This window comes from Choloepus didactylus, chromosome 14 (assembly GCF_015220235.1).
Source record: "Choloepus didactylus isolate mChoDid1 chromosome 14, mChoDid1.pri, whole genome shotgun sequence".
NCBI lineage: Eukaryota > Metazoa > Chordata > Mammalia > Pilosa > Megalonychidae > Choloepus > Choloepus didactylus.
In genome coordinates this window covers 56,581,017-56,594,197 of record NC_051320.1, presented here as the reverse complement: position 1 = coordinate 56,594,197, position 13,181 = coordinate 56,581,017, and the positions used below count along the sequence as shown (strand labels likewise).

Below are 13,181 nucleotides of genomic sequence, written 5' to 3'. Positions count from 1 at the left end.
AATTCTCTTCTGGTATAAGTAAAATAAGAGCATTAGGAGGATTATTTTTCACAGGAACTAAAAATGGGAGACTGTTGAAAGAATTTGGGATGGTTAGTCCAGGGAGAAAAGTGTGTAGTTGAGCCCAGCTACCTGGGGGCCAGCACATATTTGAAACCAAGGCTACTGGGAGATCAGGAAAGGTCCAAGCTACTTCCATTTTCTAAGGTTTCTGGTATATTAACAATAACAACAAAAAGTTTTAAAAAAGACCAAGGCAGGGTTACAAATATGACATACCTTAATTGTTACATTTAACACGTATTAACACAAAAACAGCACCTTATATAATCTTGCCTGTCAGGATAATTACTGGATTTATATATTTTATAGAAGTCTTAATTCATAGAGCCCTGCAGGCAGAATTGGCCTGTTATGGGACATAAACTTTTTTCAATTCCATTGGACACCTGCTTGGAGAAAATGAAAATGTCAACAGTTTGAGTTTGGTACTGGGTCTGAAAGTTATTGATATTCTCTCTCTCTCTCCCTCTCTCTCCATACTTTGGAAGTGGGTCTGGACATTCAGCAAGCGGCAGAGATCAGAATTGGGCCTCGGAGTGGAGCCTTGAGAAGGCAGGTTTCTCCTCGGCTGCGCCGCCCCCACCCGCACCCCGGGGCGAATAACCTAACCCTGAGATGGTGGGGTGGGGTAGTAGTTGCTGAACTACTCGTTTGGCATGTATACAGCACAGGTATGCGAGCGGAGCAACGATTCTGAACTTTTGAGGGTTCAAAAAGTCCTCTGAAAATCTGAGGAAAGCCCTTGACCTTCTTCCCAGAATTCTACTCCTCCATATGCGGGCACACAAATACGCACGCACGCACAGGCGCGCGCACACTTTTCCATCAAGGAGCCGCCAGGAGTCCACAAACTCGAGGGTGAAAACCCCTGGCCGGAGGAAGGCTCCGCGCTGCCAGGGGTCTCTCTCTGCCCTGGAATTCCCGCCTCGGCCGCTAGGCTGTTTGCGGGCGGGGACGCTGCTAGAGGCGGTGGTAAACGCGCTCCGCCCCCCACCTAACCCGGACCGACTGCTGCGCCGCTGGAGGCGGGGCGGCGCCCCCGGCCAGGGGGAGCGGACTCAGGGCCCTGCCCCGCGCGGCGTGCCCGGCCTCGCTGCGCCCACCGCCAGCTGGCTCAGAGCCGCGCAGAGCCACGCCGCGGTCGCAGGTCGGGTTCCCAGCGCTGCTCCCGGGCCGCCGCCCTAGCCATGAAGATGCACTTCTGCATCCCGGTGTCCCAGCAGCGGCCCGATACGCTGGGGGGGCGCTACGTGGTGCGCCAGGGGCCCGGGTCGGGCTGGGCAGGGAAGGGGCCAGGGACGATGTGGAGGCGGGAGCTCACCCACTCCCTTGGCCCACCAGGAACGGGGTGTTTTGTGTATTTGCAGCTGTACTCCGTGTACCTGGACGGGTTCCTCTTCTGTAGGGTGCGCTACAGCCAACTTCATCGTTGGAACGAACAGGTGAGCGGGTCGGGGGCGAGTACCAGCCCGTGCACCTGAGGCGGATGGGGAAGAGTGCACCCAGGGGGTTCTGACGGTGAGACTCTGGCCAGACACTCGACCTTTCGGGGGTCTCAGGCTCCTAGTCTGTGAAACAGAGTCATAGGAAGGATTAATTGTGAATTCCTTGGCACAAAGTGCAATACATGCATGTTGTACTCTTAATCATCTGCAACTGTGAGACGAGGAACAGGAAGCAGATGATTATCCCAACCTCTTTCAAGCCTGACGATCTCCACCAGCCAGCGGGGTGCCAGCGTGGTGCCAGCGTGGTGCTGGCTCCTGCTGTTCCCAAGACAATGGCCTCGTTCAAAACGAGCAAGCCCACCAGGGTGGCCCCTTTCCATGCTAGTCTCAGGAATCTTGTATATGGATATTTAATCTTTCTCTCCACAGTTTCTTAAGCTTACCCCCTTTTAAAAGGTGGGTCTTTTTATTTGTTTTCAAACTACCATATTCATAGGCTTCAAGTACTGGCAGGCTTGAAACCCAGGAAACGGATGACTTATTAAGACAGAAGGCCATTCCCCATTATCGTTTTCCACTCCGCTAATGGTGTTTTCTCAGGGAGGCAGACTGATTTATGTGTCTGTTCTGTTGGGTTTTGTTGTTCTCATAAAGAGGTGTTATAAGTCTTCAAAATGGGTTAGAGCAGAAAAGTATAGAGAAGACAGAAAAAAACTTGCCAAGAGGCAACAGCTGTGAACATGTTGGGGAGAGTCCGTTCAGACCATCTCTAAGTTTCTAGTGAGTAGATACACCTAGTTTTATTTAACCATCTTCTGTTGATGAACCCCTTTGTTTGGTTTTCCAATATCAAGGTGCATTGGAAAAGTCCATTTTCAGGATTTGATTGAATGTCTTTGGGGTCACAAGAGAGAGTTGTAATGTGATTGCTAGTTAATTTGTATGGTTGTCTCTGTAGTACTAGCACCTGGCACAGTCCTTGAGAACTAGTGGGTGCTCAGGAACTATGGTCAAACGATTGAAGGGCATGGATCCAGACCTCCAAAAGAGGAGAAGCTACCTGAGACTGAAACATGTTTGGGGAGTTGTGAGGACCCTAGAGGCAGGCAGAATGGGGATCCTGAAGGAAGAGGAAGTGGAGACATTTGGAGGAGGAAGTCAGGGTATCATCTCCTGTCCTCACCCCTCTTCCTGTAATGTGAGGTGTGAGTGGGAGGTAGCCATCATCAGGGGAAAAGCAGGAAGCAGCAGGGAGTGTGTGGACCTGCTTACTTCCCGGCTGGTCAGCTCACCTCTCTTCTCTGGCTTTCAATTTTCTCATCAGAAATAATAACCAAGTAGGTGGTTGTGGACATCAGCCTCACAGGCTTCTGGTGACCCTTAAGGACCAGTTTCTCACAGAGCCTGGCACATAATAAATGCTCGAAAAATATTTGCTGACTCAGAGACTTGAAGAATTTCTGAATCTGGCCCTCCTTAACCAATGTATCAAATCCTAGCAGAGCCAGAGCAGACATAAAGTGAGTTAACCTCTATGCTTGATCTTCTGTTTGGGAAGCCATGGGGCAGGGGGTGGGTGGGGGTGGGGACCATTTGTTATTCACTGCAGGGGGCCTTGACTGAACTGCCACTGCCCAGTGACATACAGTGGGGTATACAACAGATGTTACTGAAGACTTGATATTTGCCTGGGATTTTGTTTGTCCAGTTTCCAACTTCCTTAACTTTATGCTTATGGTTTTCCCCTTTTCTATATGAAAAACTTCATTTTAAATAAGTGATTTAGAATTTAGGTGGCTATTGGTATCTATTATTTTAAGACAGGAACTATGGATTGAGCAGTTTCTATTTGCTAAGATTTCCCCCTTTCTATATGAAAAATTTCATTTTAAAGAAGCTGTTTAGAGGCGGGTCAAGATGGTGGATTGGTGAGGTGTATGTTTTAGTTACTCCTCCAGGAAAGTAGGTAGAAAGCCAGGAACTGCGTGGACTGGACACTGCAGAGCAATCTGACTTCGGGCATACTTCATACAACACTCATGAAAACGTGGAACTGCTGAGATCAGCGAAATCTGTAAGTTTTTGCAGCCAGGGGACCTGTGCCCCTCCCTGCTAGGCTCAGTCCCGTGGAAGGAGGGGCCGTCAGCGCCGGGAAGGAGAAGGGAGAACTGCAGTGGCAGCTCTTATTGGAAACTCATTCTACTGATCCAAACTCCAACCATAGATAGACTGAGACCAGACACCAGAGAATCTGAGAGCAGCCAGCCCAGCAGAGAGGAGACAGGCATAGCAAAAAAACAGCAAGACAAACCCAAAAATAAAAGCAGATGCTTTTTGGAGTTCTGGTGAACATAGAAAGGGGAAGGGCAGAGCTCAGGCCCTGCAGGCTCATTTGCAAAACCCAAAGAAAAACTGATCTCTCTGCCCCCTGGATCTTTGCTTAATAGCCCTAATTGCTTTGTCTCTTAGCATTTTAATAACACATTAGATCTGCTGGGAGGGCCCTTTTTTTTTTTTATCTTTTTTTCGTTTTCTAAAACAATTACTCTAAGAAGCCCAATACAGAAAGCCTCAAAGACTTGCAATTTGGGCAGATCAAGACAAGAGCAGAACTGAGAGCTCTGAGACAAAAGGCAATAATCCAGTGGCTGAGAAAATTCACTAAACACCACAACTTCCCAAGAAAAGGGGGGTGTCTACTCACAGCCATCATCCTGGTGGACAGGAAGCACTCCTGCCCATCACCAGCCCCAGAGCCCAGAGCTGCCCCAGACAACCCAGTGTGACGGAAGTGCTTCAAATAACACGCATATACCACAAAATTGGGCGTGGACATTAGCCTTCCCTGCAACCTCAGCTGGTTGTCCCAGACTTGGGAAGGTCGAGCAGTGGGAATTAACAAGCCCCATTCAGACATCATTTCAGCAGACTGGGAGCCTCCCTACACAGACCGGCAGCCCAGAACCACTCTGGGGGGACGGCACTCACCTGTGACATAGCACAGTCATCCCTCAACAGAGGACCAGGGGGTGCAAGGCCTGGAAGAGGGAACCATTCACAAGTCTCAGGGGCCACACGCCAGTACCAAGGACTTGTGGGTCAGTGGCAGAGACAAACTCTGGCAGGACTGAACTGAAGGATTAGACTATTGCAGCAGCTTTAAAACTCCAGGAACGCCAGGGAGATTTGATTGTTAGAGCCGCCCCCCCTCCCTGACTGCCCAGACACACACCCCATATACAGGGCGGGCAACACCAACTACACACGCAAGCTTGGTACACCAATTGGACCCCACAAGACTCACTCCCCCACTCACCACAGAGGCAAAGTGGGGGAGAACTGCCTTGAGGGGAACAGGTGGCTCGTGGACGCCACCTGCTGGTCAGTCACAGAAAGTGTACTCCATGAATCTGTAGACCTGACAAATTAGAGATAAGGATTTCAATTGGTCTACAAATCCTAAAAGAACCCTACTAAGTTAAGCAAATGCCAAGAGGCCAAAAACAACAGAAAATTTTAAAGCATATGAAAAAACAAGACGATATGGATAACCCAAGCCCAAGCACCCAAATCAAAAGATCAGAAGAAATACAGTACTTAGAGTAACTAATTAAAGAACTAAAGATGAACAATGAGACCATGGCACGGGATATAAAGGACATCAAGAAGAGCATGGAACAGTATATAAAGGACACCAAGAAGACCCTAGAAGAGGATAAAGAAGACATTGCAAGACTAAATAAAAAAACAGATGATCTTATGGAAATTAAAGAAACTGCTGACCAAATTAAAAAGATTCTGGACACTCATAGTACAAGACTAGAGGAAGCTGAACAACGAATCAGTGACCTGGAGGATGACAGAATGGAAAATGAAAGCACAAAAGAAAGAATGGGGAAAAAAATCAAAAAAATCAAAATGGACCTCAGGGATTTGATAGATAATATAAAACGTCCAAATATAAGACTCATTGGTGTTCCAGAAGGGGAAGAAAAGGGTAAAGGTCTAGGAAGAGTATTCAAAGAAATTGTTGGGGAAAACTTCCCAAATCTTCTATACACCATAAATACACAAATCATAAATGCCCAGCGAACTCCAAATAGAAAAATCCAAATAAACCCACTCCGAGACATATTCTGATCACACTGTCAAATACGGAAGAGAAGGAGCAAGTTCTGAAAGCAGCAAGAGAAAAGCAATTCACCACATACAAAGGAAACAGCATAAGACTAAGTAGTGACTACTCAGCAGCCACCATGGAGGCGAGAAGGCAGTGGCATGACATATATGAAATTCTGAGAGAGAAAAATTTCCAACCAAGAATACTTTATCCAGCAAAGCTCTCCTTCAAATTTGAGAGAGAGCTTAAATTTTTCACAGACAAACAAATGCTGAGAGAGTTTGCTAACAAGAGGCCTGCCCTACTGGAGATACTAAAGGGAGCCCTACAGACAGAGAAACAAAGAAAGGAGAGAGAGACATGGAGAAAGGTTCAGTACTAAAGAGATTCGGTATGGGTACATTAAAGGATATTAATAGAGAGAGGGAAAAATATATATGACAACCATAAACTAAAGGATAAGATGACTGATTCAAGAAATGCCTTCACGGTTATAACGTTGAATGTAAATGGATTAAACTAATCCAATTAAAAGGTATAGATTTGCAGAGTGGATAAAAAAAAATGAACCATCAATGTGCTGCATACAAGAGACTCATCTTAGACACAGGGACACAAAGAAATTGAAAGTGTGAAAGGATGGAAAAAGATATTTCATGCAAGCTACAGCCAAAAGAAAGCAGGTGTAGCAATATTAAACTCAGATAAAATAGACTTTAAATGCAGGGATGTTTTGAGAGACAAAGAAGGTCACTACATACTAATAAAAGGGGCAATTCAACAAGAAGAAATAACAATCATAAATGTTTATGCACCCAGTTATGGTGCCACAAAATACATGAGAGAAACACTGGCAAAACTAAAGGAAGCAATTGATGTTTCCACAATAATTGTGGGAGACTTCAATACATCACTCTCTCCTATAGATAGATCAACCAGACAGAAGACCAATAAGGAAATTGAAAACCTAAACAATCTGATAAATGAATTAGATTTAACAGACATATATAGAACATTACATCCCAAATCACCAGGATACACATACTTCTCTAGTGCTCATGGGACTTTCTCCAGAATAGATCATATGCTGGGACATAAAACAAGCCTCAATAAATTTAAAAAGATTGAAATTATTCAAAGCACATTCTCTGACCACAATGGAATACAATTAGAAGTCAATAACCATCAGAGACTTAGAAAATTCACAAATACCTGGAGGTTAAACAACACACTCCTAAACAATCAGTGGGTTAAAGAAGAAATAGCAAGAGAAATTGCTAAATATATAGAGACGAATGAAAATGAGAACACAACATACCAAAACCTATGGGATGCAGGACAAGGAGTACTGAGGGGGAAATTTATAGCACTAAATGCATATATTAAAAAGGAAGAAAGAGCCAAAATCAAAGAACTAATGGATCAACTGAAAAGAAGCTATTTAGACTTTAGGTGGCTATTGGTATCTATTATTATTTTAAAACAAGAACTATCAATTGAGCAGTTTCTATTTGCTAAGATCTATGTCAAGTGCTTTACATGTAGAAACTTGTTTAATTTTGACAATAGTCCTATATGCTAGGATTATAATTAGCTCCATTGAACAAGAGAGAAGTGAAGCACAGCTTGCCCAAAGTCATCCTGCTAGTAAGTGTTGGAGCCAGGAATCCATCTCCAGAACTGCTCTGACCCACTGCATTATGTGTGGTGTTTTTTTTTCTGTTTTTTACTAAAATTGACAAAAAAAATTGTATCAGTAAAATAATTAATGATCCAAATGATTGAGTCCCAAATGAATATGCGTTTATTACATTTTTTAATTACTTAGGTGTGATCCTCTTGCCTTTCTTTTTTGACTATAATGTAAATAATAGAATACAGAAAATGAAATTAGAAATTGCTTAAAATTCACAGAGCACTTCTATGCAGTCTCTTTTTTTGTTGTTCCTGAAGTTTATTTACCTATAATAAAATTCCCCAACTTTAGGTGTTAAGTCTGATGAATTTTGGTATATTTATCACCACCATAATCAAGATAGGAAACAGTTCTCTCCTTTTAAAAGTTCCCTTGTCTCCTTTGCCTTCGATGCCTTCCTGCTGCCTAGCCCCAAGCAACCACAGATCTGCTTTCTGTCACCAGAGTTCCAGGCAAGGATTTTATTTGAGCTGCCCAGCAATCCCCTGGGTGAGGGTCGATAATGCAATGATGGTCACCCCATTTTATACTAAGAGTCTGAGTAAGGTTGCCAGATTTATCAAACAAAAACACAGGGCACCCAGTTAAATTGAATTTGAGGTAAGCAACAATTATTTAGTATAAGTATGCCCCATGCAATATTAATATATGCTTAACTGGGTGTCCTCTATTTTATCTGGCAACTCTAAGAACCTAGTTTTTATTTCTCCTATTCCATTGAGGAAACTGAAACTGCTCAGAAGTTCCTGGGAAGTTCTGTATCCCAATAGAATAATAATTTCATTTTTATAGAATTAACTGATTTATTCATTTACTTTAGAAATATTTGCCATGTTCCTATCATGCCATGCACTGTGTTAAAATTTAGTGAAGACTATGGTTTTAGCACATGTGCTTTTTGGCTTTGAAAGCTGGATTTGTATTTTGTGTTTTGGATAACTCATATTGAGGAGAAGCACCTGGCCCAGGTAAGGTGGCCTCTGGTCTCTATCTCAGCCATGGTATGTGGAGCGCTAAGGCTTGTGAGGACCTGGGGAGAGGTGATGGTGTTTCCACGAGGTTGGCTGTGAGCTGCGCTCTCAGAGTGGTCACCTGCAGCCTGCCCCCTTAAAAGGCTCCGGCACCTTCCCCTCAGCTGCTGAGTATGGCCGTCTCTCTGCCCTGTGAATTGACCGACTTCTTTCTGTGCCTTCGGTTTTGTTTGCCCCTCCTCTCCTGCACCACCACCCTAATTAGATTTAAAGATATCTGTAAAGGACACATTTCACTGGTTCATTTTGGTCAGGTGTTAAAGATGAGGCCATCCTGTGTAAGTGAAACTGGGCTGTATGAGCAGGAGGCTTGCCTCTTTGCAAATACTCTGCCAGCATCAGACATGGCAATGGGGCAAGCCAGGGAAGCTTGCAGAGGACCTGCGGTGGGAGGCAAGGGCTGTGGGAGCCCATACACACTGGCTCAGTTCTCCTGATCCAGCTGTCCTCGCCCAGCCTGGCTCTTTTTCCCCTCTGACCTGATGTCCCCTCTTTCCCCATTCAAGCCCTCTGTTCCTAACAGGCTGGTCCATGTATTATGTCTTCCTGGCACACTTCCCTTGCCTGGGAAGACCCCTGGTTTCTGGCCTACTTGTTAGTGTTCAGCCCTTTTTCTAGGCCCATCTCAAGCCCCGTCTCCTCTGGGAGCTCCCCCTTGTTTGCACGAGATGCTTTTCTCTAATTACTGTGCCACTTCATGTTTAGACCTTGTCATGTTCCTTTTTGTATGTATATTTTGTCTCTCCTGATTATTTAAGAGCAAAACGCAAATATTTAAAGGAAGGAATGAATGATGGCTCTGGGTATAGAATACCAGCATAAATCCCACCATACTAGATGCTCAGATTTGATGGAGAAGATGGTGATGATAGTGAAAGGACTGAGCCCAAGTTCTGCTACTCATTGGCTGATGGACTCTGGTCTGAGTCACTTCATCTCCCTGAGCCTCCTCGGGTTACTCCACTGTCCCGGCAGAAGGGTGACCATGTGGACAAGGATGGCGATGATGATCCACCACACAGGGTGGTTTTGAGGAACAAATGGGATAATACATCAAGTTCCAGGCTAATGCTCTTTGGTAGTAGGTGCCACAGCCCAGACTGCTTTGAGCTGTGGCTCTTTATCTGGTGATTCAGGGCACTTGGGAAGGTGAGATAATCAGTCAATGTAAGAAAGTCTGTAGAAGGGCCACAGTGTTTGTGATTCCACTTGCCATGGCTGATGACCACTCTTGGATAGGTCTGGGGGGCTGTGAATGCAGTGGGATGGGGGAAGGAGGTGCTGATTTCAACAGGCCGGTGAAGTCCTCTTCACCTGTAAACGCAGAACTGCACAGTGGAGGAGTGGGTGCAGGACATTGTATTGGGATTGAAAATATGTATTATCAGAGCATGGTCTTCCAAAACAAAAATACCTCAAATAAAAGGTCAGAAGAGTATGTTTTCTTTTTGATCTCTTTAAGTAGTTGTTGAAAGAGAGAGAGGCTAAACTGTAGCAGCAGATAATCCTCTATGTGCTGATGGTTCTGATAGTAAACTATGTGCTATCTCAGAGCTATAGAATAGATTCTTTTTTAGTTTAGAGTTGAACTTGTGGAGTTGGTGATTAACTTTTGGCAGGCTTAACTAGTCTGTTCACTATGTTTATCTTCCTGCTCTGTTATGGAAGGGAGCGAAGAAATTCTTTGAAAGTCAGCTCAGGTTGTAAAACCTGCTGGGAGGGTTTTTGCTCTGTGATAGGCATTAGAACCTTAATCCTGTTGACATTTTCCTCAGCTCTTGGCCTCAGGGTAGGCGCTTCTCCAAGAAGCTCTCCTGCAGATGGATATCCCAGGCAGCCCTGCTGGCTCAAGTCTACTGTGATTAAAACCAATTTGAGAGCATCTGCGATGTTTATGAACACATGTCAAGGAAGACAATTGCCTTTTAAAGATCACTTAATCAGTTAATCAAGAAATAATTGCATGCAAAGAAGACAAATTTCTGCTTCTACTTAACAGCCTTAGCAGAGATGGGTGTGAAAATCCCAGGTTGTTTGAGCAGCCCTGTCTGGGATGCCTGCTGACAGTCTCTGCCATGCCTGAAAAATTTACTTAAGTTTAAAAGAGACAGAATTGTCATCATAAAATATTTATACTACTAGGCTTAGACGAGAGATTGCAAACTTAAATGGCTCCAGGGGTCAGGCAAGTAATTTAAATGAGAGACGTGCATCAGGCAGGAGGCTATGAGAAGTGGTGAGAACTGCTTAACTGCTCCTCTAAAGAGGGACTGTTGCCTTAGGGGATGTGAGCCCAGTGATTCCAAATCTTTTTATTTTCCAGAAAAGCTGAAACGTAAGTTGTTTTCTTTTTTTAATAAAAATTTTTTAGAATAGTTTTAGATTTACAGGAAATTTGGGAGGACAGTGCAGAGTTTCCCATATACCCAAACCCAATTTCCCCTATCATTTAATATCTTCCAGTAGTGATACATTATTATTAACTAAAGTTAATACCTGTACTTTATTCAGATTTCATTAGTCTCTCCCCAAGGTCCTTTTTCTGTTCCAAGATCCCATCCGGGATACTGCGTTTTGTGGCCATGTCTCCTTAGGCTCCTCTTGGTTACACAGTTTCTTTTAGAGTTTCATTGTTTTTATTAACTTAACAGTTTGAAGAGTAGTGGTCAGGTATTTTGTAGGATGACTCTCAATTGGAATTTTTCTGATGTTTTTCTCATGATTAGATTGATGTTATGAGTTTAGAGGAGGAAGACCACATAGACAAAGTGCCATTCTTATCACATCGTAGCAAGGGTACATGTTATCAACGTGACTTAACCATTGCTGATGCTGACCTTGATCCCCTGACTTAGTGTTTGTCAGGTTTCTCCACCATGCAGTTACTCTCCACCTTCCCATACTGTACTCTTTGGAAGGAAGTCACTATGTGCAGCCCATACTTAAGGAGTGGGGTTTTATGCTCCCTCCTTGAGGGATGAGTATCTACATAAAATACTTGGAATTCTTTTGCATGGAAGATTTGTCTCTTCTACTCATTTATTTATTTATTCAATTACTTATGTATATCAGTTTGGACTCAAGGATGTTTATTTTACACTTTGGATTATAAATCCAATACTACTTTATTTTGTTCCTCAGGTTTTTCCAGCTTTGGCCATTGGGAGCTCTTTCAGTTGGCTTCTGTGTCCCTTTGACATACCCCCAACACTGTGGGGTTTTGTTGTTTGAGCACTTTCTGAACTTTTTGGCACTACAGTATGCTCCAGGCTCATCGTGTGTTTTTCCTGCCCCATTCTTATAATTAGCCATTTCTCCAAGGAGTAGTGATTTTTTTTTTTTAATTGGAGAATGATGTTAGGAACTAAGATCCAGGTACTAGGTGCATGTTTATTGCTACTGGGGTACCATTGCTTCTAACCCCTCTCAGCTGACAGAGCAAAGAAATATATGCCTGCATACTAACCTGCATATGTACACATCTATAAATATGTCCATATGTAACCATCTGTATCTATATTCAGCTAAACATGGGTTTGTACTGATGTCTTCAATTCTAATCCATTATTACATGGGATCTTTCTAGTCTCCTCCCCTTGCTTATCTGTAAACTCCCACTCCAACAGTGAGAAACCTGGCTCCCACCATTTGCATGTACTTAGTTGCTCAATTCTGCATGCACAAAGAGCTGTGTCAGAATTGTTAACCTGTACCCCCATGGGGTTTCTTTTGCCTTTAGTTTTACAGACTCCACTAATTTCCAGAGTTACTTAAGTTAGCACCTTTTCCTCCTACCCAGTTCAGTGAGGTTGTTTCATACCTTTGTAATGCAGTTAGAGTGTGTTCTCACATTCTGTATTCCATCTTGAGGTCTCCTGACTTCCTAATGATTTTTAAAATAATTTGCATACATTAGGTTGTGTTATAAAGTTAATTTGGTTTTGACAAACGCAGTGTCATGTATCCACAATTACAGTATAGAGAATAGTTCCACTGCCCTAAAAATCCCCTGTACTTCACCTACTCAACCCTGCCACCTCTGAAGCCCCGGAGATGCCTGATCTTTTTATTGTGTCCATAGTTTTCCTTTTCCTGAACGCCATATAATTGATATCATATAATATATAGCCTTTCAGGGTGGCTTTTTTCACTTAGCATTTAATCTTAAATATGCTTTTAATATGCATTTAAGATTCATTCATGCATTTTGTAGTTTGCTAGCTCATTTCTCTTTATCTCTGAATAATATTCCATTGTATGGCTGTTCCACTGTTTGTTTAGCCATTCACCTATTGAAGGATATCTTGGTTGCTTTTACTTTTTGGTGGCTATTAATAAAGCTGCCATACACATTTGCATGCAAGTTTTTGTGTGGACATAAGTTTTCAAATCATTTGGGTAAATGCCTTAGGAGAGCAATTTCTGGATTGAAAGGTAAGACTATATTTAGCTTTGTAAGAAATTACTAAACGTCTTCTAGAGTGGCTATACCATTTTGTATTCTCTCTAGAATGTAAGTTTTGAAAACTTGAAATCACAAAAATAAATGTTGGTATCAAAATCAAATTTTCTGTAAAACAAACAACAACCTAGCAGACCAAACAAAATGCATCAGGGAGCTGCATCCTGCCCACACACAAATAATTTATAACCTTTCAAGGTGTTAGACCAGAGCTGTCCAGTGGAATTTTACGTGCTGATGCAAATGTTCTTATCTGCTTTGTCCAATTCAGTAGAAACTAGCCACATCTTAAGTGAACACTCTGGAACTGAATTTTAAATTTTATTTCATTTAAATTAGTTTAAGTTTAAATTTAAGTAGT

The 13,181-nt window shown here is 43.1% G+C and overlaps 1 protein-coding gene across 5 annotated transcripts in view; it reads left to right on the top strand.

Moving 5' to 3' along the window:
- Positions 1 to 1,103: 1,103 nt before the first annotated feature.
- The window catches only part of SNX31 (sorting nexin 31), a 100,778-nt gene continuing 88,700 nt past the window's right edge, over positions 1,104 to 13,181 (top strand). For 4 of the 5 annotated variants that reach the window (XM_037803259.1, XM_037803258.1, XM_037803257.1 and 1 more), the window contains exons 1-2: positions 1,104 to 1,316; positions 1,431 to 1,505. In XM_037803259.1, coding sequence (XP_037659187.1) covers positions 1,251 to 1,316; positions 1,431 to 1,505 — 141 coding nt within the window. In that variant the 5' untranslated portion in view covers positions 1,104 to 1,250. The remainder of the gene's footprint in view (positions 1,317 to 1,430; positions 1,506 to 13,181) is intronic. The other variant, XM_037803260.1, reaches the window with a different exon arrangement.